Consider the following 25,251-nt stretch of genomic DNA (forward strand, 5'->3'; position numbering starts at 1 on the left):
TTGACCTCAGTCCAACCTTACAACTTATAATTTTGGTTACTTCTTACTTTTGCTCCTTGGAAGGGATTCAATGAATTCTAAATATTTTGTCCTCAAAAACAGGCCGTGCTACAGCATTTTATATGTGCAAACTAGGGGTTCATATGTTTAAAGTTCTTTCTGAGATACTATGGAAATAACTCTAAAATGAGAAGGCCTAATGCCTACCTGTGGTTCACTTGCAAATTTTAATAGCACCCAGCTGTATTATGCACCATGCAGTCAGATCCTTCAAGCACAAGTCATTAATGGGAATGTTGCGTGCAGCTACTAGAAATTTAACTGGAACAGTTGTACCTCACTGCCAGGATTGCTGAAACCCCATCAGCAATATATTCCTCCCAACACCCTGTCACCTTCTGGACTCTCTCCAGAGGCTCTATATTAGGTTGACCTGAGCCTACTAGTTTAGCACAGTGATGTTTCTGCCAAACTGAGATGGGAGACTTTGAACCCACTCCTAGAAAGGATCAAGAGGGCCCCAATAATTCCTGAACTTTCCTGTGTCTTGTAAAAGATGGAATTTTTGGATGGAAGAAATAGTTTGGGGACAGGAACAAAACTGAGGCCGAAGTAGCCAAATTCCTATGATACTTCTTTAATGGTTAAGAGACATGAGTACAAATCTCACTACAGCTGGAGAATTTAATTAAATGTGGAATTAAAAAATCAATAATAGTCACAGCAAAACTGCTGTAAAACTCATCTGGTTCATTAATCACCTTTAGGGAGGGAAATCTGTGATGTTCAATTGATCTGACTGACTGGTTTCAGGGCCATTGTCTTGTTGACTCTAAGTTGTTACTTGATATTGCTCAGTAAGTCAACTGTTTATAATCAAGGTGGCACACTGCAGCATTCTCAAGGATAAGGTCTCCTTGTGGCACAGTGTCCCTAATCCTGGATCCGGAGGCCAAGGTTCAAGTCCGACCTGCTCCAGAGGTGTGTAGTAACACCTCTGAACAGGTGGATTGGAAAAATATTTTTTCTCAAGGGTGTCCAGGGATGACCCATGCCAGCAGTGTTCCTGCCTGGGTAATTTGATAGCCAGATAGTCAGTGGAGCAGTGAAGTTCATTGTTAGACTATGTAAATTCCCACACACAGCAGATTCTGTGGGAAATTGAAGATTCCAAAGTCCAATTCCCCTAGGACTTAAACCCTCTGACATAATCCATTAAAGGTGGAAAACTCCACGTCCGTTTAGTTAATAGCTGCCCAAGAAAAGTTAGATGATGAGAAACCTAGTCTAATTCTGGGGTAACTATTAAAATTTCCTCCAACTCACAGCACTACCACTCCCCACCCCTCCCCACTATACCCTCCCAAACTTCTACATACCAACCCTCTACCCCAGCAGGAGACCTCTGAATCCCAAAATACCCTAGTCCACCACTGTCCCCTACACACCCACTCGCATTAAATACTCCATCACCTACCTGATATTCTAATCACCTGATATCCCAATTACTTGGCACCATACCCACACTGCATAATAGCCCTTTAACCAAATGCCACCCTAACCCCACTCTTATTATATTCATTCCCTTGCACAGCAGCTGTCAAAATGTTTGGCTGTGTTAATGAACATTGCAATCTCAGAACACATCACACTCACTGCTGCAGAAGGGGGCATGGTTTGATTCCCCCAAAATCCCGCATACAGCAGAACTATATTGCTTTCACATATGCTCCATATTTCTGAAGGAACCAGGATCGGAATTTCCAGCTGGAATTCAGAGCTCAGTACTAACAGAAAACTTAGGATAGAGATGGCAATCTGGCTGTGATTGCCACTTCTTGGAATATCCAGGTCACAGTGTATGAATAAAAATCGCCAGGATCCATCAGAGCACTCATGGCGGTTAGGAGCAGCTGCTGAAACAGCCTGACCTCCACAAGGACACATGTGTGCTCCACAGATGGAATCACATCTAGGTAGCAGAAATATCATTTTTTTTTAAAAAATGAACCCTGATTGACCACTGAGCTCAGGGAACTAGTAGGACAATTGTTAAAGATGGGGATGGGGCAAAGATTTAAGCAAAAGTTTCTGCTGGCCCAATTCCCATTTCCCAAATGGAACCATGTCAGAGGTTTTGGCTACACTGTGAGATGGATTCCAAAGATGTAGTCAAAAAGACATATGTTCCTGCCTGATCAATGCTAAGAAGGTTCCCCTGACCATGGGAACCCCCACAACCTGAGTGATGCCTCAACCTTCTGTACAAGCTGTATATCTGCAATATACTACAGTGTGCATAGTCCTTGCTTAGGCTTGGACTTCCATTTTAATTGATTAATGCAATTGTTATTGTCAAGTGCAATGTTTTCACAGTGATGAATAAAATAGGCTGCTTTCAGAACAAACTTATTCCATATGTTATTCAATTTATTTTTATTGTGCTTTCAATTTACAGGGCTTTGGTACTTCATTTTATATTTTGCATTTTGAGTTTTCATTGCTAATGTTGTTCCCATTGATTACACAGCAATAGCGAAATAAAATGTAAATTTAATGGAATTGTGTCTCTGCCAAGGATTTTACAGCAACACTGTCAGCCTCAGGCCTATCCATAATAGCTAGCATTTATTGGCATGTTTGAGAACCTGATTATATTTCCCATGCTAAATGTAAAACAAAAATCTCTGATTTGATCAAATCATTATCAGTTCTTGACGTATCTTTGTGTTCTAGATTGCTCATATCAGTCGTCAAATAATAGCAACTGACGGAGGCAATCGAAGTAGCAGCGTAGAACTAACTGTTACTATCACTAATATACATAACCAGCCACCTCAGTGGGAGCAGGAAGAATATCAAGTAACTATCCCAGAGAACACTACTCGTGACTTGAGGATTGTGGTATGTAATGCATGTTAAATGATATGACTTGGTGAAATTTACAATGATTGGTTTATGAGGTTCCAAGCAAAATGTTTAGTAAAGAAGACTCAGTGTTGAAATGCAATACATTTTAAATGTTAAATGCAAGTTACATTCAAGTGCAATCACGTTCATCTAGTCCTCAACTTCTGTCCTGACTGAGATCACTACAGACCTGGAATCTAATCCAAACCATCTCCAATCCCCTGTTGCCATGTATGTCCCACTCAGCTATTGATTTTGTGATGTGGAAATAAAATTATCAATACAATTTTTGTCTAGTCCGAGCTAAATCATAAACATTAAATAACACAGGAAAGTTTAGCAAATATCTTTTGTTGGATGATCAGAAAAAATTCTTCCGTTAAATATTGGATTGACCGAAAGTGTTCTTGTTAATCCCCACAAAGTCCATTTTGATACTTTCTTAAGCAAATTCTTGAGACTAGAATCAGACTATTTGCAGCCTTGGCATCCAATTAACGCTGAGTTCAGTTTTTTACCCCATATCCTCTCCAGTACCAAGTAGCTCTGTGTAACTCTGTAATCTACCACAGCTCTACTACCATATAAGATTCAGTTCAAGCGTTTTGAGCTGGCTTGATTTTCTTCACTCCTTCCCTACCTTCTGCTACCTATCCAAGCACCTAGGATTGGTTTACTATATTGGAAGTGCTATATAAATGCAAATTATTGTTGTTTGCATAGAATTCCATGTATACAATTTGCTGTAAGCTCACCGCATTCCTTCAATTCTGTCCTTTTGCACATTCGTGATTTTCTTCATCTTTCTATTTGCTACGGGATCTCAGTTGTCTTGTCAAAAGAGTACCAACCATTCCATTTTCAACATCATGGATAATCTCTCCATCCTGCAGATAGCTCATGTTGATACTTGTCTTTCCCTCCTCCTCTCCCAAGACTTCCCAGGCCATAAATAAAACACTCTCCCAGACCTGATTTTCCTTCCTCTGCTAATACTATTTTGTCTTTGATCAGTCTGTGTTATGAAAGGTTGACATGCAATGACAGCCTTTTCAAAAGACACATCAAACTCATGCTAGATTGCATTAACACATCCTGTAATGGTGAGCTGAAAAATAACATCAAGAGGGATATCATTCCACTCAGTTGGAGAATCTAGGAACAGAAAATGTAAGAATAACTAAGCAAACAGTTACGAGAGTATCTGATTTGGGACATTGCGAGTAGGAAATTATTCTGTCTTATTAAAAGTATCAGAGAATTGTTATAGCACAGAAGCAGGCTCTATGGACTTTGGAATCAAGCGAGACTGGGTCAAATGAATCTCCTCTTATCCCACTCATTTTTTGATTGTATACAGGATTTTTGTGAGAACAACAGACTTGCCAATTCACTGAGTGTTTAACTGTTCCCTCACTGTAATTAAAATCTAATCAGATAGATCTTCTTGAATTTGACCGGAGACACAGGATAGCTTTACCATACTTAACAAACAAAAAGACCCCAAAAAAACTGCAGATGCTGGAAACCAAAAACAAAACATCTGAGGATAGAAAACAAAGTTAATATTTTGAGTCAAATTCAGAAACAGAATCCATAGGTGCTGCCAGACCTGTTGAGTTTTGCCAGCAATTTCTGTTTTTGTTTACTATATTTAATTTGGTTCAAGGAAAAAATAATAAAATACACTGATTTTGCTGCCTACCTACTCACACATGTGCCCACACTCATGCACACACTTGGAGTTTGTCCACATGTAAAAATAGATCACAGAGTGGAGAATGTTAGATGAATTGGATTAAAGTCCTGAGAAATACAAGGGGTATCTAGTCTGTGGAGGTTCATGTCTCACTTGGCATCATGCTGTATCCAGTGGTCTTGCAACTTTCTCTCTGTGGTCCTGATACTTACAATTTAAAGATAAAAAGCTGATTTTGACTATTCTTCTGAAGATAGTAGTGTATGGTTACTTTCCTTCAAGACATCTCTACTGCCACAGAGGCATGACTAGGTCACATGATCAACAAATAAGGCCTGAAACTTGCAAAGTGGATTAGAGGAAGAGAGGGGGACTCAAGTTGAGTCTTCTCTCACCACCATCTCAGCTATTGTCCTCATATTGCAGAGAAATCAGAAGTTCAGAGTCACAGAGGATTGGCTTGACGCACGACCAGTAATTCAAATATCAGCATTCACAATCAGCTCTTATCTACTCTCAGCTCGGATTTCATTGTTCAACTGATTAGGTTTAAGATAGTCCCATTGTCACTTGATGACTTGATGTCTTGGAACACCTCTCCCATGGTAAGGATCACTTAATCCAAATGATTGGATTTGCCACCAGTTAAATACCTCAGGTGATTGCCTTGATGCCCTACTGATGGGGACAAGATATGTAGTTCACTCATATTTCCCTGTCCATTGTCCTTGATGGTTTCAGCAGACATGGTGCCTCAATCTCAATGGCTTGGAATGAGAAAGGTAAAGTAATGCAAATTGCAGAGGCATCTTTGGATTTCCATTCCTGCATCAGATGTGTAGAACTGGAAGAATTTTCCATTTTCGGCCTGGGGTGAACTGAGAGTGACTGTCCTTGACATCATGATAGCATTTCACTGACTAAATCATTAAAGAGGTCTAATAAAACAGCAGCCAAGGGCAATCAGAGGGAAAGCTATCTGCTGTTTGGAGTCATGCCTGGTACAAAGGAAGATGGTCATGGTTTTTGGAAGTTAAGTCATCTAATTAAATGAACTTAACTGCAGAAGTTCTCAGGATAGTGTCCTAGGCTCACCCAGGGTCTTTATCATTGGGGATGTTTATTGCCATTTGCAACTCCCCAGAAACTGAAATAGTCTGTATCCGCATGCATTAAAAGCTGGACAACATTCAGATGTGACTGATAAGTGATGTGTAACATTCATGTCACAAAAGGGTCAGGCAATGACCATATATAAGAGAGGATGTAACCATCTCCACTTGAGGTTCAATAGCATTACTGTCACTGAACTGGCCTCTATCAACATCCTGGGGGCTACTAGAAACTGAACTGGACTAGTCACATACAAACGCTGCAAATGTGTTGCTGGTCAAAGCACAGCAGGCCAGGCAGCATCTCAGGAATAGAGAATTCGACGTTTCGAGCATAAGCCCTTCATCAGGAATAAGAGAGAGAGCCAAGCAGGCTAAGATAAAAGGTAGGGAGGAGGGACTAGGGGGAGGGGCGATGGAGGTGGGATAGGTGGAAGGAGGTCAAGGTGAGGGTGATAGGCCGGAGTGGGGTGGGGGCGGAGAGGTCAGGAAGAGGATTGCAGGTTAGGAGGGCGGTGCTGAGTTGAGGGAACCGACTGAGACAAGGTGGGGGGAGGGGAAATGAGGAAGCTGGAGAAATCTGAATTCATACCTTGTGGTTGGAGGGTTCCCAGGCGGAAGATGAGGCGCATACAAACTTTGTCAACAAGAGCAGGTCAAAGGCTACGAGTTCTGTGACAAGTAATTCCCTCCTGTCATTCCATGGCCTGTTGTCCATATACAAAGCACCTCAACGAGCTTTGTGTAAGTTAACTTTCCAGTAGGAGGTTCTTGATAACAATCAGGAGTGGAGATCTTATGTGAACAGTGCTCAAACAGAGCTATTTATATAATACAATGAACATTTTATTGAGTTTTGAAATGAAATATCTGAAGAATAGTAATTTCATGAAGTCAGATAATGCAACACAGTAGGGAAATAAGACAATAAAAAATTTTAGCATACAAAATCTAACAGCACCCTGCAGCTATAAAAAGCAGATGAGTATTTCAATTATCAAACTGTTTGAGCATAAAAGTTATCAGATCCCTGAAGAAAGACAACAGGCATAGAAAAATGAAAAATATCTGCAGGTTTATGGTGGACCTATGTGCTAGAACATGACCAAGTGGGAATTCTAATTGAAACATCATTTACATTAATGTACTTTCCATTTTTTTCATTTCTACCTTTCAGTGGAGCTCATTTTTCATTGTGTAATAGTGTGAAATATTTGTAATTGACCTGAAGGACTATCTTACATCCTGATTTTAGCATTGAAAGAAACTTATTACCATTTTACACAATCACAGAAAATCAAATTAACCCTTTAAGACTGTTCCAACATTAACAGCTGTTTGCCCAAATACTATTGTGAAATTTTGTTGTTTATATTAATGCGAACTGCTGAGATTCTAGATATTTACTTTGGCTAAAATTCACAAAGCTGGGTAATTGAGGCTAGAACTGGAATTAATCTTAGAAACTTCTATAAGCATTTAATTACAAAAGGAAGATGTTATGAACGTACACTTTCTGACACAAAGACCATAATTTCACTCCCCTCCTATTCATAGGTGCAAGGTTAACTTCTCATTTATTTCCCATACATTTAAATATGATTAACAACATCAAAAGATGTGAATTTCTGTCGTTGATTTGAAATATTTTGTTTAGTTTTGAATAATGTGCTTTTAGAATTCACCTTATACAAATCGTATTTCTGAAATAAAAACAGAAAAAAGCTGAAATATTCAGAGGGACTGGCAGCTCTATGTGGTGGGAAAAGCAGAGTTAACATTTGAAAAACTAATGCTGTTTCTTTTTACAAAAGTGCTGCAGAGTCTTTCCTGCACTTTCTATTTTTTTATCAGATTTCCAACATTTACACTATTTTGTTTTTACATCAAGGGCTACTGACATTCTGTGCACTTTCAAACTTTAAAATAGTTTTGAAATCATGCCTCATATAAATGTTGGCATTGATTTTCCAGTCAGTGGTAAAAAAATGATGCCAGCTAATCCTAATACTTACACTTGCTTACAGACGGTCAGTGGACCTTTGGGTTAGTCTTGTGGTAATTAGAAACCTATTTCTACAAAGGTGATCTAAGGCTTATGTCAACAGGGTAAACACCATATGTCTTCGGATCAAATAATTCTTCATAAACAGCACTTAATAAACAGAAATATCAACTTTGGACCACTCCGTGTACACCTCAGTTTGATTGTTTTTTTTATCAAAGGAGTTTGATTCCAGGCATGGGCAACTCCCTGTGTGGGTTTCATTTGGTTGCTCCCATTTCCTCCCACAGTCCAAAGATGTGCAGATTAAGTGGATTGGCCATACTAAATTTCCTATAGTGTCATGCATAGTGTATCAGTTGGGTGGATTAGACATGGGATATGCAGGGTTAACTTCATCATAAGATCAGTGTAGTCTCAATAGACCGAATGGCCTGATTCCACACTGTAGGGATTCTATGATCATAACATTGACATCAAAACCAGCACATCCTTTCTAATGTAACACTCTATGACTTAAGATGGGCAAACATGTTGAATAATGGATCCTTATGTATTTTTAACAGCTGTGCAATAATATGTCCCTCACTGTTTGCTCTTCCCATTTTTAATATTGAAAGTTTGACCTGTTTCTTTCCAGTATGTTCATTGGAAGTTTATGAATTGTTGGCTCCACACAATTCTCTCCATCTCCTATCTCCTACTCCTCCCCCTCACTAACTCCCCCCTCCCCCGCCCCCCCCCCCTCCCATTTTCCACCCAACTATCCTTTGAAACATTCCAGTAAGATCCAGAGGTATTGAAAGACTGGCCCAATATCCAGGTGTTCAATTTGCAATGCAAGCCCACTCCTGTCCACACTGCTGTGTGCAGTTGAAAGTCCAGCTCCGTGTTAGCATTACTGTTAGTGGAAAGCTTCTGGAGAAGTACTGACACAATGAAATATCTTGTGGGGCACAGCAATGTGGATAACATCATCTAATTTCCACATTTACACACGGAAGCAGATAATCCAGTCATTTTAAGTTACTTAGATTCAAATGTTCCAATTACAAATGTGACTTCCAGAGGTGAGCATTACATGTAGAAAATCCTGACGACCGCACCCTTGCCACACACATCGCTGCCACAGTATCCCACCTGTATGTGTACAATCCAACACAATGATATTGGATTGTTAACCAGCCTCAAATAAAAGACCAAAATCAGCAGCCTACCATTTTAAAAAAAACTTAATTAACATGCTATTAATTGTTACCAAGGCAATAGACATAAATTTTATGTTGCCCACGCATTTTTTGGAAGGAGTGACACCAGTAGCAATATCTGATACAAAATAGATGTAAAGCTCAAAGTGGGACTGTGGCTGTGTTGATCTGAAGCTGGGAGAGTTTCATGGTATTTTAACTTTGATTTTTCATAGTTTCCAATCTCCAGCAGTACATTTGCTCAGGGAATGGGGCATAGAAAAAGTGCTTTGATCAAGTTTGACTCTTAGCTTGCTGTCCCTGTTAAACTTGTTCATTCTGTGAGAGCTTCCTTCTCCAGTGATAAAGTGAAGGAGAAAAAAGAAGGTCGCTGGCTAGGGACAGGTACACCCTATGGTTCAGAAAATTGAATAACCTACTGCTGAACAAGGGGCTGAGCAAAATAGACAGCAACATCAGGCTGGCATAGGAAGGCAAAGGCATCTTGCCAGCTGTATCTACAGGGTGAGAATGACATGCATCCAGATGTCTGATCAGCATTACCTCAGAAGATTGCTTCTCTCAAGGAAGATATTTACATCTTTGTGTTACATGCCATCTGAGGAGGATTGCCTTCAGTTGTGCTAGGGCCACCCACTAACTGTGTCCTTTATAGTATCTCTGGCCTTGAATGATTTCACCTCTGTATCATTCCAGATGTCGTAAAATCATAAGAGCATAAAATATAGGAGCAGAATTAGACCATTTGGCTTGTTGTGTCTGCTTCATCATTTGTGGCTGGTATATTTCTCAATGCCATTTCCTTGTCTTTTCTCTGCAACCTTTGATCCCCTTACTAATTAAGAATCTATCTATCTTTGTCTTAAATACATCCAATGACTTGGCCTTTACAGCTTTTTGCAGCAATGAATTCCACAGGTTCACCACCCGCTGGCTGAAGAAATTCTTCCTCATCACAATTTGAACTATAGAATCTTTACGGTGTGGAAGAAGGCCATTTGGCCCATCGAGTCCACACTGACTCTCTGAAGAGCATCCCACCCAGACTCACGGCCTATCCCATCCCTGTAAGCCTGCATTTCTGATCGCCAGTCCACCTAACATGCACAATGGTCAATTTAGTGTGGTCAGTTCACCTAGCCTTCACGTCTAGGGACTGTGAAAGGAAACTGGAGCACCCAGAGGAAACCCACACAGACACAGGGAGAATGTGCAAACTCCACACAGACAGTTATCCAAGGCTGGAATGGAACCAGGTTTCCTGTTGCTGTGAGGTAGCAGTGCTAACCACTGATCCCACAGATGGTAGCCCATCACTCTTTCAAGCTTTTCACAGATGCTATTTTCAGCCATGTCCTTGGATACATCTGAATTGTCCATTACCTATGTTCACACAGAACCTGCACATTGATGGAGTATATCTCCATCACCAATAAAAATCCAAGTGAAGCAGGAAGGGCCAGAGGCTTTTGTTGCCATGGCTGGTTTTCCAAATATGCAGGAGGTTATGGATTGCACACATGGGACAATGTAAACTCCATCTGGATAGTCAGGATCTTTTATTGTTCAGAAATCCATCAATGGGAGGTTCTGTATGACCATAGGCAATGGATAATCCAGACTTATCCAGGGAGCAGTCTTGAGGCATACATACTTGAGCACTCCCAGTTGACAGAGATGTTCAGTGGCCTGGAGCCTTTAGGTGACTGGCTTCTGAATGACAAAAGGTATATTCTCAACAAATGGTTAATGACCCCAGAGAGAAATTCATGCACAGAACTGCAAAGATCCAAACATCTCGAATATATGTTGAGTATAACAATGGTCTGCTGAATGATGGTCCTGGTGGAAGTGTGGCCATTATCCTACTTCCTCTCATGTTTGAGACGTTTGGATATTTGCAGTTTTACAAGAATCTCACTAGTGGTTATAGACTGCCATGCCTTGGACAACCTGATTCTCTAAAGAAGGGAAGCTCTGGAACAGGAGGATCTGATGGCAAAAGCCACGTCATCTCAGGATGAGTCTGATGATGAGGGAGAGCCGTGCTATCTAGCTGCACAAAGTGGGATGCAGGAGGATTTTGACACCGATACGATGAGGAAGATTCCACTAGCTTTGTGTCAACTGTTCAGCTATAAGATCCTTTTCCTTATATCTCATACACATTAACAACAAGGCTGTCTGTGCATGTGCCAAAGCCAAGGTACTAAATGAGGCTGATCAGAGGGACCACTGAATCCAAACTTCCTTCACAATATGCATTCAATCTAAATCAAAGCCATCTGGACACAAAAATGAAATACTAATGCAGCCAGAACATTAAGCAAAAAGAACAGTTATGCAATAATAGGTTAAATCCCACTTCCCCAGAGATAGGCTGCTGATCTACATGCTGCTTTGCCTGAAATTACTTTGTCAGCTGTCTTCTGGCTGTCTGGTTGTCTAAGGCTCAGGGAACCCCAATATGGTGGCAGCAAGAATCTCACTTTTTAAATGTACCCATGGATGTGAGTAGCACTGGCTGGGCCATAATTTATTTCTACCACTAGTTTCCTTTGAGAAGTTGATGGTGACCTACCTTCTTGGAACACTGCAGTTTATGTGTTGTACATTGACCCACAATGTCATAGCGGAGAGAATTCCACAATTTTGACTAAGTGACAGTAAAGGAACAGTGATATATTTCTGAGTGAGGATGTTGAATGGTTTGGATGAGAACTTGCAGGTAGTGGTGCTGAGACACTCTGTGACATTTGTGCAAAAGGCAGTGGGATGGTGAAGAAGCTGCCTACTATCAGAAAAACTCTGAGAAGTGCCCCCAGATACTGAGGGCATATTGAGGTCCAGTTGGTTTTCCTGCTTTTTAGACAGGAACCAGGACTTGGCTGAGACTCCTGGTACTTCATCCCCTCTTGTCTTAGCTTTGAGCACGAGAGCTGATGATGTTCTTGCATCAGTGTGTGGCTGACTCATATATACCTTCTGAAGTCTGGGCTGGTACCAAGTGATACTTGAGGATGTGGTGCTGTCTTCTTTGAGGCTTCACCTTCCTCCTTAGGAGTTGATTGCCCCCTTGGCACAATTGGTTGCAGCTGCCAATGTTTAACCTGTGTGATAAGTGAATAACATGGCAATGGCATGCCAATGAAAGTGTATACCCACCATCCTGTCATGGCGGCATGGTGGCACAGTGGTTAGCACTGCTGCCTCACAGCACCAGGGACCCGGGTTCAATTCCCGTCTCGGGCGACTGTCTGTGTGGAGTTTGCACATTCTCCCCGTGTCTGCGTGGGTTTCCTCCGGGTGCTCCGGTTTCCTCCCACAGTCACAAAGATGTGCGGTTCAGGTGAATTGGCCATGCTAAATTGCCCGTAGTGTTAGGTAGGGGGTAAATGTATGGGTATGGGTGGGTTGCGCTTCGGCGGGTCGGTGTGGACTTGTTGGGCCGAAGGGCCTGTTTCCACACTGTAAGTAATCTAAATCTAAACTGCTGGTTTTGATCCTCCATGACAGTCACCAGTTTGTCAATGGAGGACATCATATATTCTGAAGAGCAGGTGATCACATTCATGACCTAGACAGACTCATCCATTGCCCATGTCAATGTGGAACGACCACCATATTTTTGTGTACCTTACACATTTCATCCATCATACACTGCCCGACTGATGACTCTGTTGGTTCAGCATCAGACTTGGATTCAGCACCTCGGTCAGCTCCAGCACTCCTCTGGCCACTTGGCACCGCTTATTCAGTCTCTGATAGCTGGTCTCGTGACTGTCATGTGCTCGCCCCAGTGTGTGGATCTCCTTTAGCTGACTCATATACGCCCACCAAAATGTGTGAGTCTGTGCTGCTACTAAGTGTTGCATGATGATGTGGTTCTGCCTCCTTTGAGGCTTCATCTTCCTCCTTAGGAGTTAATTGTCCCCTTGGCATGAGTGGGTGCAGCTGCTAATGTTTCACCTGTAGGAGAAGCTAATGATAAAATGAAGAGTATCATCTTAATTTGAAGTATGTTTAGAAAGACCTGCTTCCTTAAAAAACACAAGATGGGATTAATGAAAGATGGTAACCATGGTGTGAACCTCAGCCCCTTCAACATTCTTCCTTGAATTCTGCAGTCCTTCAAAACCAAAGCCCATTATATCCCCAGAAAATTCTCCTGCTTCTAAGATCTAACCCCTGCATTTTATTTGCCGGAAGAACTATGTGCCCTTGGACTACTGCCACCCTAGGGCTGACATCTAAGCTTACTTTGATCAATGGGACAACTCCAACGGTTCTCTGCCAGTACTACGGCTTTCTCTTCTAGAGAAAGAATAGGCCAGCCTGCTTATTATTTGATATGTACACAGGAAATTCTGGAGAAGTGTAGCAGTTATGGCAGCATTTATGAAGAGAGAAACAGAGTTAATGTTTAACTATTCATCAGATCTGCACACATTCAGGTTGGAATCTGGACAGTGAAGAAGATTATCTCAGAGTACAATGGTACCTTGATCAAATGGGTAAATGTGCCAAGGAGTGCAGATCAAATTTTAACTTAGATAAATATGAGGTGTTGCATTTTGGTAAGACAAGCATGGTAGGGCTCATATAGTTAATGATAGGGCCCTGGAGAATATTGCTAAACAAAGAGACCTCGGGGTGCACTTGCATAGTTCCTTGAAAGTGGAATCGCAGATGGACAGGGTGGTGAAGGTGGTGTTTGGCATGTTTGTATCCATTAGTCAGAACATTGAGTATAGATGTTGGGACATCATATTGCGGCTATACAGGACATTGGAGAGGCCACTTTTGGAATACTGCATATAATTCTGGTCACCCTTCTATAGGAAGGATGCTTTTAAACTTGAGAGGATGTAGAAAAGATTTACAAGGACTTTGCTGGGACTGGTGAGTTTGAGTTATAGGGAGAAGCTGAATAGGTTGGGGCTTTTTTCTCTAGAGCATCAGAAGCTGAAGGGTGACGTTATAGGAATTTAAAAAATCATGATAGGCATGGTTAGGGCAGATAAGTCTTTTTCCAAAAATGAATGTTTAAGGTGAAATGGAAAGATTTAATAGATATCTAGAGCATAGAGTTTGAGAAGAGAAATATTTAAAAAGGGGCTACATTTTTACACAGAGAGTGGTTCATGTGTGGAATGAACTTCCAGGGAAAGTGGTGAATGTGGGTACTGTTACAACATTTAAAAGACAAATATCTGAATAAGGAGGGTTTGGAGGGAAATGGGACCAAGCACAAGCAGGTGCGACTAGTTTAGTTTGGGATTATAGTTGGTATGGACTGTTTGGATCAAAGGGTCTGTTTCCATGTAGTATGACTGTATGACTCTAATATTCCAGTATATTTGGACTGCAAAAGTCTTATGTGTAATTTAAGAGGATTTGGAGATTTCTTCTCTGAGGCACAGAAGACTGAAGCATTAAACATCTGCATATTTGAATAGTGTAGTGGCAACAATGTCTACCACTTCCTGCTCACTATTTGCAGGCAATCAGATGTTGAAATACTTTGCAAGAATTTGGAAGGTATGAAGCTATTTCTTTTCATAATTACACCCCTGGAGGATTCACCTGTAAGAAGTGTATCTCACTAAATAGTGATATGAACTCAATTTTAAAATTACAATTATGTATTGTATTAATGATCTACTAATTATGTGATTGGAGCACAAGCTCATCAATCTGCATAGAAATTAGTTTCTAAACATCCAAAATATTCCTTGTTAAAACTAATGAGGTACTTAGGGTTCTTCATGAATCTAATTAGATAGCATTATAAATGAATCATTCATGGCATATGTAAAGGTCAAAGTGCAGTGTGAAACTCCCAAAAGTGAGGGAACATGAGGAAACAATGAACAGCTTGAGAGATTATTTATTAACTTCAGGCAAAATTAGACTCTAGTTGTTAATATGCTGATAGCTTTTCCATATTTTTTATGTACTGCAATGATTGTAATTTTTCACTGTGAACATAATTAAAACAGTCTCAGCTGGGTCTATGGATGTTATCAAAGGGCTGTGAGCCTAATTTAAAAAAAAATATAAAACATCTACAGTAGAACCTCAATTATTCGAACATCAATTATCCGAATTTCGGTTTATCCAAACAAGATCTCAAGGTCCCGCAAAATGGCATTAGGCAACTCAGCATTCAGTTATCAGTTAAACGGCATTCATAGCTTATTAAAAGTCAAAGTGCAGTGTGAAACTCCCAAAAGCATGCATTGCCGGATAACCAAGAAATGTTCAGATAACCAGCACTCATTAATTACCACTTGTTTCCAGTTAACTGAACAGAATATTCCCTGCCCGTCTCGTTTCGATAGTTGAGGTGCTACGGTAAATTGCAAGAAGATTATTGTGCTTTTTGAGGGTCAATAATCTCAGCCCTAGTGTATTGCCACAGAGAGTTCTAGGCCCAACCATCTTCAGGTGCTTCAAGAAGGACCTTCCCTTTAATATCTGGTCGGGAAATAAGCATGTTTTCTGATGATTGCATAATGTTCAGTAGTATTTAAAACTCTTCAGTTAAAATGCTCTCATGCAGCTGGCAACGTTCCCTCTAAGCTGCGTGACATTACTGCCCCTCCAAGATTCCATGCACGCCAATTGCAGACGCATTGACTTCTGGATTCAGAGGTTGATGACAGGCATGGATCTTGGAGGTCCACACCCCAAAAAATTAGAAGGAATATTGGCAGCAAGAGCAAAACAACATCCAGGCTTGGGTTAATTGGTAGCAAGTAACATTCAAGCAATGACTAACTCCAATCTAACCATCTCTCATTGACAGCATTACCATCACTGAATCTTCCCAACCAACACTCTTTTCATGACAATTGACTAAAACCCTAACTGGACTAGCCATTTTAAATACTGTGGTTACATGTCAGATACTGGGAATTCTACTGTAAGTAACTCATCTCCTAACTCATCAAAGTTTGTCCATCATCCTATAGGCACAAGTCAGGAGTGTGATGGAATAGTCTCCACTTGCCTGCATGAGTGCAGCTCCAACAACATTCAAGAACCTTGACACTATCTGGGACAAAGCAACCTGCTTGATCCCATGCACCATTGAACATTCTCCCCCATGTACCATTTGGATAATACACAGCAACAACTCAAGATGCCATTTTTGACAACATTGTCCAAACGCACAATGTCCACTATCCAGAACAACAGCAAATACATTGGAACATCACTACCTATAAGTTCCCTGCAAGCCACTCATTATTCTGACTTGGAACTGGGCTATCACTTTATTGTCACAATCTGGGAAATCCGTTTCTTACCGCACTTTGGGTGCCCCTGCATCACGTGGACTGAAGCTATTCAAGATGGTAGCTTACCATCATCTTCTCAAGAACAAATAGGTATGAGCAACAAATGCTAGCCCATCTAATGTTACCACATACCATGAACCAACAAAGAGGTTCCTCCTCAATTACCCTACTTAGACATAATTTTGGTAAAGGAAGAAATTATGGTTAAAAAGGCTCTTAATCATATATTTAATTAGCTCAATTACTTTCCATGTAACCCACTTTGGGAATAGCATAAGGTTGATAGGATGATGTTAGAATTCCTGTCTGAAATGTTTTCTAGTATAATCCCAGCTCATCAATATACTTAACTGGGAAAGTCCTGTCCTAGGTGCAAGTTACAAACCAAGCAGAGATCCAGCTCTTATCAGGAGAAGAGATATCAGAAGATGCATGACTGCTCACTGTACATGTGCATTTCTAACAGTTGGTTATAAAGTATAATTGAAAAATACTAAAAGCAAGCTATCTCTCTTCCCACTGAATGGGAAATATGCATTTGTCTCATATAAAGATGATGACAAGGATTACAGCATACAGGCCCACCCGTCCCACCTCACTTCCCCAACATTATTAGGTGTAGGAACATTGTAGTTTCACATACAATATTTCACCTTATTCAGAGAGAAGTATGTAATTGTTTTCTGACTGTCCTGTTTAGTGGTTACAGCACTTTTAATGTTAAGTCTTACTTTCTGTGATTTTAGACTGTCAAGGCAACATCTCCTCTTGGTGACCCACGAGTTACATACAATCTGGAAGAAGGCCAGGTTCCAGAAACAAACATGCCAATCCGATTCTACCTGAAACCCAATCGTGCTGATGGATCAGCCTCTATTTTAGTGGCAGAACCACTAGATTTTGAGGTTACAAAATTTTTCATCCTTAGAGTCAGGGCTCAGAATGTGGCTGCAGTTCCATTAGCCTCCTTTACCACCATCTTTGTCAATGTGACAGGTATGTTTGAGGTAAACTAAGTTTAGATGCGGGTCTTTGAATCTTACAAAGTTTCCCTCGCTTGCTGAAACACTTCAATATAGTGTCAGCAGTTTCCAATAAATAAATAAAATATTTCAGTCAGTTTGTGCTTTCTATTTGATATAACATCCCTAACTTTATGCATGACCTGTACATGGGTGATTGTTTTAAAAGTGTCTTTTAGTAAAATTCAGTAATGATCATGTCATCTATTGATTGCAGAAGATTCATTCTGTCGTTATGCTACATCATGACCTTTCTTAATTATTCAATTTTTCAGATGTGAACGACAATGTTCCTTTCTTTACCTCATCCATTTATGAAGCCACGGTCCCTGAGGGTGCTGCAGTTGGTCTGTCTGTTGTGCAGGTATCAGCAACTGATCTGGATTCAGGACGCCATGGAAAGGTTAGAAATTGTGCTGTGCACATTGTATTTCTCCAAGTAGTTCTGCTTGTTTTATGCTATACTTGTTGGATAACCACCTTCCTCACATGATTCGTGTTCATGGACTTGGTTGGGTAGGTGCACAGCCCAGGTCAAACAGGTAGCATACAGCTGTAGATGCCTTTTTGCTGAATCATTTCCATCAACTTACAGAATTGAGATCATAAAAGCCCTGTATTGCTCTGATGAGTTCCATTGGTTGGAGGAAGGATTTCTGCCCCTCACTCTAGCTGACTGGCCAGCAGCTGTGTAGATCTAACCATGCCGCTGGAGATCACAAATAGTCTCCAGATTTTAAGACCTTGGGTCTTAAACCAGGTAAGTGTAAGTGATCTCACAATGAATGAGGAGGTGAGATCTGGGGAGGTTGAAAAGGGAAGACAGCCATGATTGAATGGTGAAGTAAACTTAGAATCATAGACCCCTTATAGTGTGGAAAGAGGTCACTTCGACTATTCAGGCTGCAGTGACCCTCTGAAGGGCATCCCACACAGTCCTACCCCCTCACCCTATCTTCGTAACCCTGCACTTGATAGACCGAATGGCCTAATTCTGCTCCAGTGTCTTTTGGTTAGAAAGCATATTTGAAAAATATGATGAACAAGTGATCTGTCTTCTACAGAAAACATGCACTTTTCTCCACAGAAAGATGTAGGGATGGTAACAAGAGATTATACAATACAAGCTCACTAGTCCCACCTCACTTCCCCAAGCATATTTTGTGTATGAACATTGTTACAGCCTTGCACTTTATTGAGGGTGAAGTATGTAACTATTTTGTGGCTGTCCTCTTTAGTCTACCTAATTCCTTGACTACAGTATATCTAATTTATCTACAAATTGTTGGTAAATTTTATTTCTCTCATTTGTTTCTCTCCTATAGTGTAATACAGACTGTATTCTTCAGGCAAATAATGAACATTTTTGGTGTTGTTATAAGTTCTGAAGATAATAATGACAGTGCAGATACCATGAAACAAAGTAAATTGCAAAATGTGATAATGTACATGCAGTTACATTGGTTTAGTTTCTATTTGATTGGATTTGAATTTATTTTGAATCAATCAGTATTCCTTGATGTATGATAAATATAACTCTAAACGTCACAGAATCGAATGTTCATTCAAACTTGAGGGCTCACTCGTTTTCTTTGCTTTCACCTACAGATTAATTACGCTATAGTGAAGGATGTCAGTGGAGACTATAATTACTTCAGCATTGATTTTGAAACAGGAATAATATTCACGCAGACATCCTTTGACAGAGAGGTGAAAGGGTCTTATTTGATAGAAGTTCAATCTCAAGACAACTCTGAGTCTGCTCGGCCTGGCATGCATGGGCAGCCCAATACTGGTATATATGAACCTGTGTTATCAGCTCTTCAAACAAACCAAGGAAATAGGTGGATGTGTTTGTCCAAAATAAGTACACAAATGGTTTAGGTGTTTAATTAACTAAGATTAATTACAAATTATGCAACCGAACAAAATAAAGTAATATTATGAAATGATTTGTTTTCCATTTGGAGGTGCCATTCAACTCATGTTACTTACTTTGCTTTGACCAATTTTCTTCACTCCCTGTGATGTTCTTCGCTTCAGGCCATTGTTCTGCTCAATAATCACAGGAGCAGAGCTGAACCTTGAAGAAATTATCATCCAGGCTATACTGTAACAAAAACATCCCATTGGCAAACGCTGCCTGCTTGGCATTAAAAGCATTTTTCAGCACTTTCCAGATGTGACACAGAATCCTATTGTGTTATGTTCCTATTGCTGAATTTGTTGTGAATTTAAACTTCAGTAGACGACACACTTACATATGGCAAATACTCAGTGATATTTCTACGTTTCCTCATTAAGTTCTATTAACTCTTTAAAAGTGAGTGGACATTTTTCTATTCACAGATACAGCGTATGTGAGGATTTTTGTCAGTGACGTGAATGACAATGCACCAGCCTTCCCACAGGAAACCTATACAATAAACATAGATGAGGACAAGGACATTGGCTTTGTTATTATCACTGTTTCTGCAAATGATGGAGATGAAGGTATGTCTTTTTGTATCATGCAATTCTTTCGTATGTGATTTCACAGAAAGGGGGTGCCTATAAATGAAATGGTGTTCCAGAATAAAATCAGTCACGCAATGCTGCTGATTGCTGCCTGGTGAGCCACATTGGAATAAAGTGAAGTGGGCAAAAAAAAGGGTTGATCTTGTCACTTACAAATCCTCTCCATACCTCACGCTCGCAAAGTCAAATAAGCGGGTGTCCTATTCACTATCTCACATGAATTGCTGCTTATGTCAGTACCTACAGCACAATATATTCCCATTCTTGATTTAAAAACAAGAACACTTGTGAGTGGGACTTTAAAATAAACTGAGGAGCGTGGGTGTCATTGCACCAATAAATGAATCTTTAATGACTTCTTGAGATTTGGTTCCACCATATGGTGAACCGGCAGTAGTGCAACAGTACAAAGGATTCTTAATTCGTCACTTACTGATCATGCATAAATTGATTGGTTTCAAATCTGCTACAGAGTGATCAATGTCAGAAACTTAGAGAGTGCTGGGATCAAATATTTGGTGAGAAACTGAGGGTGACTATCATCTATTACTTAAACTGTTGCTACAAAGTGTGTTATAGATTGTAGCGTAATGAAATATCATTCACTAATTCTGCCTGAGAATGGCCGTCATAATTATGTAGGACTTTCATTCTTATATCCAGAAGTTTTAATACAAATCATTAGACAAGTTATAGATATTGCAGCTTTCACTGTGTTGTGGGACTCAGTATCTGTGGCTCACCTGTTTGTATCATGAGTAAACCATTTCTAATATATGTTAGTGACTTGGAGGAAGAAAGCAAAAGTACAAATGCAAAAGCAAAAGCCAAATTTGCAGATGACACAACAATTAATAGAAAGGCAGGTTATGAGAGGGATTAAAGAGTTGTGATAGGTTAAGTAATTAGCCAAAAAGTTGGCAAATGTTATAATGCGGGTATATGTGAAGTTGCTCAATTCGGAAGGGAGAATAAAAGAACAGAGTATTATTCATGTGGAGGAAAACTGCAAAAAGATGCAAAATAAAAGGACTTGGTGGTACTTGTGGTTGAAATACAGAAAGCTAGCACGCAGGTAAACAGGAAGGCTCATGGAATGTTGGCTCTTATTTCAAGGGAGTTGGAGTATAAGAAGAGGGAAGTTTTACTATAAGATGTACAAAATATTGGTGAGACCATATTAGATTAGACTTAGACTTACAGTGTGGAAACAGGCCCTTCGGCCCAACAAGTCCACACCGACCCGCCGAAGCGCAACCCACCCATTCCCCTACATTTACCCCTTGCCTAACACTACGGGCAATTTAGCATGGCCAATTCACCTGACCCGCACATCTTTGTGACTGTGGGAGGAAACCGGAGCACCCGGAGGAAACCCACGCAGACACGGGGAGAACGTGCAAACTCCACACAGTCAGTCGCCTGAGTCGGGAATTGAACCCGGGTCTACAGGCGCTGTGAGGCAGCAGTGCTAACCACTGTGCCACCGTGCCGCCCACAATATCTGGAGTAGTGTGAGCAGTTGTGGTCCCCTTATTTAGGAAAGATATCATTCCATTGGAGGCAGTTCAGGGAAGCATTATTAGGATCATTCCCAATCTCATGAGCAAAAGCTAAACAAATTGGGACTCAGTTCATTGGAATTTGGAAGAATCAGATGAACTAGTTGAAACATGGAGGGATTCTTAAGGGTCTTGACCCGAGTAAATGCTGAGAGGATGTTTTCTCCAAGAGAGAGTCGAGGACCAATTGACATAATCTCAGAATAAAAGAGTGCCAATTTAAGACTGAGATGAGGAATACTTTTTTTTTCCTTACAGGGTTTATTGTCTATGGAACTCCCTGCCATAAAGAGGTGTGGAGGTTGGGTCCTTGAGCACATTTAAGCCTGAGACAGATAGATTTGTGATCAGTAGGAAATCAAGGGTTATGAGGAAAGGGCAGGCAAGTGGATGTGAGGAATCTCTGAATAGCCATGATTAAATTGAATGCAGAGCAAGCTTAAGGGGACCAAATGGTTTATTCCTGTTATTTTTATTTACTTGTGTGACGTGGTATGTCGGTGGCTGGCCAGCATTTATATCACGTCCCTAATTGCCCTTGAGAAAGTGATAGTGAACAGCCTTCTGGAACCGCTGCAGTCTGTGTACTGCGGGTGACCCACAATGTCCCTAGAGAAAGAATTCCAGGATCTTAACCTTGCAACACTGAAGAACCGAAGATATATTTCCAAGTCAGGATGGTGAGTGGCTTGGAAGTGAACTTTCAGGTGGTTGTGTTCCCATGTATCTGCTGCCCTTGTCCTTCTAGAATGAAGTGATTGTGGGTTTGGAAGGTATTGCCTGAGGACCTTTGGTGAATTTCTGCATCCTGTAGATAGTACACACTGCTGCTAATGAGTGTCAGTGGTGGAGGGAGTGGATGCTTGCGAATGTGGTGCCAATCAAATTATATGCTTTTTCTTGGACGGTTTCAAGTTTCTTGAGTGTCATTGGACCTGCATCCCATCCAGGTAAGTGGGGAGTAGTCCATCACACTCCTGACTTGTGCCATGTAGATGGTGGAAAGGATTTGGGGAAATGAGTTACTGTCTATATTCCTAAATGCCTTTGTCATCACTGTGTTTAAGAGTCCAGTTGCATTGCTGGTCAATGGTAACCCCAAAGATGTTGGCAGTTGGGGATCAGTGATGGTAACACCATTGAATGTCAAGATATGGTCGCTAGATTGTCTCTTATTGGTGATAGTCATTGCCTCGCATTTATGTGGTGTAAATGTTACTTGCCACTTGTCAGCCCAAGCCTGGATATTGTTCAGATCTTGTTGCATTTGAACATGGGCCACTTCAATAACAGAGGAGTCACGGATGGTGCTGAACATTGTGCAACCAAAGGCAAACATTTCTACTTCTGACCTTATAACTGAAGGAAGGTCATCGTTGAAGCAGCTGAGAATAATTGTGCCTGGGACACTACTCTGATAAATTCCTCTTTGTGCCAAGTATGACTCCAAAAGGTGGAGCATTTGCCTTGATGCCTATTAATTTTAGTTTTGTGAGGACTCCTTGATGCCATATTCAGTCGAATGCTGTCTTGATGTTAGGGGGTCACTTTCACCTCAGTTTGGAATTCAACTCTTTGTCCTTGTTTCAACCAAGCCGTAACGAGGTCAGGAGCTGAGTGGCCCTGGTGGAACCCAAACTGGGCATCATTGAGCAGGTTATTGCTGAGCACTATTGATGACTCCATCCATCACTTTACTAATGGTCAAGAGTACACTGATGGGGTAGTAATTGGCCAGGTTGGATTTGTCTAGCTTTTTGTGTACATGATATACTTGGGTAATTTTCCACATTGTAGTGTGGATGCCAGTGTTGTAACTGTACAGAAAGAGTTTGGCTAGGGGAGAGGCAAGTTCTGGAGTACAAGACTTCAATATTATTGCCAGAATGTTGTCAGGGCCATAGCCTTTGCAGTATCTGGTGCCTCCAACCATTTCTTGAGATCATGTGGAATGAGTATAATTGGCTGAAGACTGGTATCTGTAATGCTGGCGACCACTGGGGAAGGCGGAGATCATCCATTTGACCCTTCTAGCTGAAGATTACTGTGAAAGCCTCAGCCTTATCTTTTGCACTGTTCTTCCATCCTTGGGGATAGGGATATTTGTGAACTTCCTCCTCCAGTGATAAAAGCAAATTACTGCGGATGCTGGAATCTGAAACCAAAAGAGAAAATGCTGGAAAATCTCAGCAGGTCTGGCAGCATCTGTAAGGAGATAAAGGAGCTGACGTTTTGAGTCTAACTGACCCTTTGTCAAAGCTAAAAAAAGGGAGAAAGATGGGAGGTATTTATACTCGGCTGAGAGAAGGTAAGTCATGGCTTCAGTTCGCATTGCGTGGAGGAACAGCATCTCATCTTCCGACTAGGCACATTACAGCCTGCCAGTCTCAACGGTGAATTCAACAACTTCAGATGATTATCCCATCTCGACCCCTCTGCTTTCATTCTGCTCCGTAATTTTCTTTCATTTATTTTATTTACTTTTTATATATTTTTTCATTGTTCTGTACCTCTTATTTCTTGATTGTCTCTCTTTCTCTCGTTCCCCACTCTCTCATCACCTTTTTCCTCTCCTCTTCCTCCTTTGCTACCCTTCTCCCCTGTTTTCCATTTTGCCTCAGCTTCACCCATCCCCCACATATTTTGTCACATAGCACTGGCTTCAGCCTTGGTCATTCACAGCTCCTAATCTCCCTATAATCTCTCTATGCACTGTCATTATCACCTCTTTATTGCTATCTTTGCTTCTGGAGCCATGACTCACCTTCTCTCAGCCTAGTATAAATATCTCCCTATTTCTCCCATTTTTTTTTAGCTTTGACAAAGGATCAGTTAGGCTCAAAACGTCAGCTCCTTTCTCTCCTTACAGATGCTGCCAGACCTGCTGAGATTTTCCAGCATTTTCTCTTTTGGTCCTCCTCCAGTGAGTTGTTTAATGATCAATCACCATTCACAGCTGAATGTGGCAAGACTGTAGACTTCAGATCTGATCTATTAATTGTTGAATCACTTAGAATTGTCTATCATTTTCTGCTTCTGCTATTTGGCATGCAATCCTTTTTGGTAACTTCACCAGCTTCACACTCATTTTTTAGGAATGCCTGGTGCTGTTCCTATCATGCCCTCCTGCACTCTCCATTGAACCAAGAGTTGGTCCTCTGGCTTGATGGTAATGGTTGAGTGGGAGATAAGCCAGGCCATGAGGTTACACATTGTGCTGGAGTATAGTTCTGCTGCTGTTGATGGTCTACAGTCACTCATGGATGCCCTGTTTTGAGTTGCAAGATCTGTTCAAAGTCTGCCCCATTTAGCTGGTGATAGTGCCACACAATCACCATTTGGGCGGCACGGTGGCACAGTGGTTAGCACTGCTGCCTCACAGCGCCTGAGACCCGGGTTCAGTTCCCGACTCAGGCGACTGACTGTGTGGAGTTTGCACGTTCTCCCCGTGTCAGCGTGGGTTTCCTCCGGGTGCTCCGGTTTCCTCCCACAGTCCAAAGATGTGCGGGTCAGGTGAATTGGCCATGCTAAATTGCCCGTAGTGTTAGGTAAGGGGTAAATGTAGGGGTATGGGTGGGTGTCGCTTCGGCGGGTCGGTGTGGACTTGTTGGGCCGAAGGGCCTGTTTCCACACTGTAAGTCTAATCTAATCTAATCTAATCTAAAACATGATGGACGTTATTCTCAGTGTGGAGGTGGGACTTTGTCTCCACAAGGACTGAGCAGTGGTCACTCTTCCTGATACTGTCACGGACAGATGTATCTGCAGCCAGCGTTAATAAGGATGAGGTCGAGTGCGTTTTTCCCTCATGTTCCCTCACCACCTGCTGCAGTCCCATCTAGCAATGATGTGCTTTAGGACCTGACTAGCTCGATCATTAGTGCTGCTGCTGAGCCCCTGTTCATGGTGGAC

At 41.2% G+C, this 25,251-nt stretch overlaps 1 protein-coding gene across 1 annotated transcript in view; it reads left to right on the forward strand.

Moving 5' to 3' along the window:
• The window catches only part of si:dkey-22o22.2 (neural-cadherin), a 255,365-nt gene that overhangs the window by 159,260 nt on the left and 70,854 nt on the right, over window positions 1-25,251 (forward strand). The window contains exons 12-16 of the mRNA XM_060824042.1: window positions 2,737-2,904; window positions 16,985-17,234; window positions 17,536-17,663; window positions 18,869-19,055; window positions 19,610-19,753. Of these exons, the coding sequence (XP_060680025.1) occupies window positions 2,737-2,904; window positions 16,985-17,234; window positions 17,536-17,663; window positions 18,869-19,055; window positions 19,610-19,753 (877 nt within the window). The remainder of the gene's footprint in view (window positions 1-2,736; window positions 2,905-16,984; window positions 17,235-17,535; window positions 17,664-18,868; window positions 19,056-19,609; window positions 19,754-25,251) is intronic.

The sequence above is a fragment of the Hemiscyllium ocellatum genome, chromosome 4 (genome assembly GCF_020745735.1).
Source record: "Hemiscyllium ocellatum isolate sHemOce1 chromosome 4, sHemOce1.pat.X.cur, whole genome shotgun sequence".
Taxonomy (NCBI): domain Eukaryota; kingdom Metazoa; phylum Chordata; class Chondrichthyes; order Orectolobiformes; family Hemiscylliidae; genus Hemiscyllium; species Hemiscyllium ocellatum.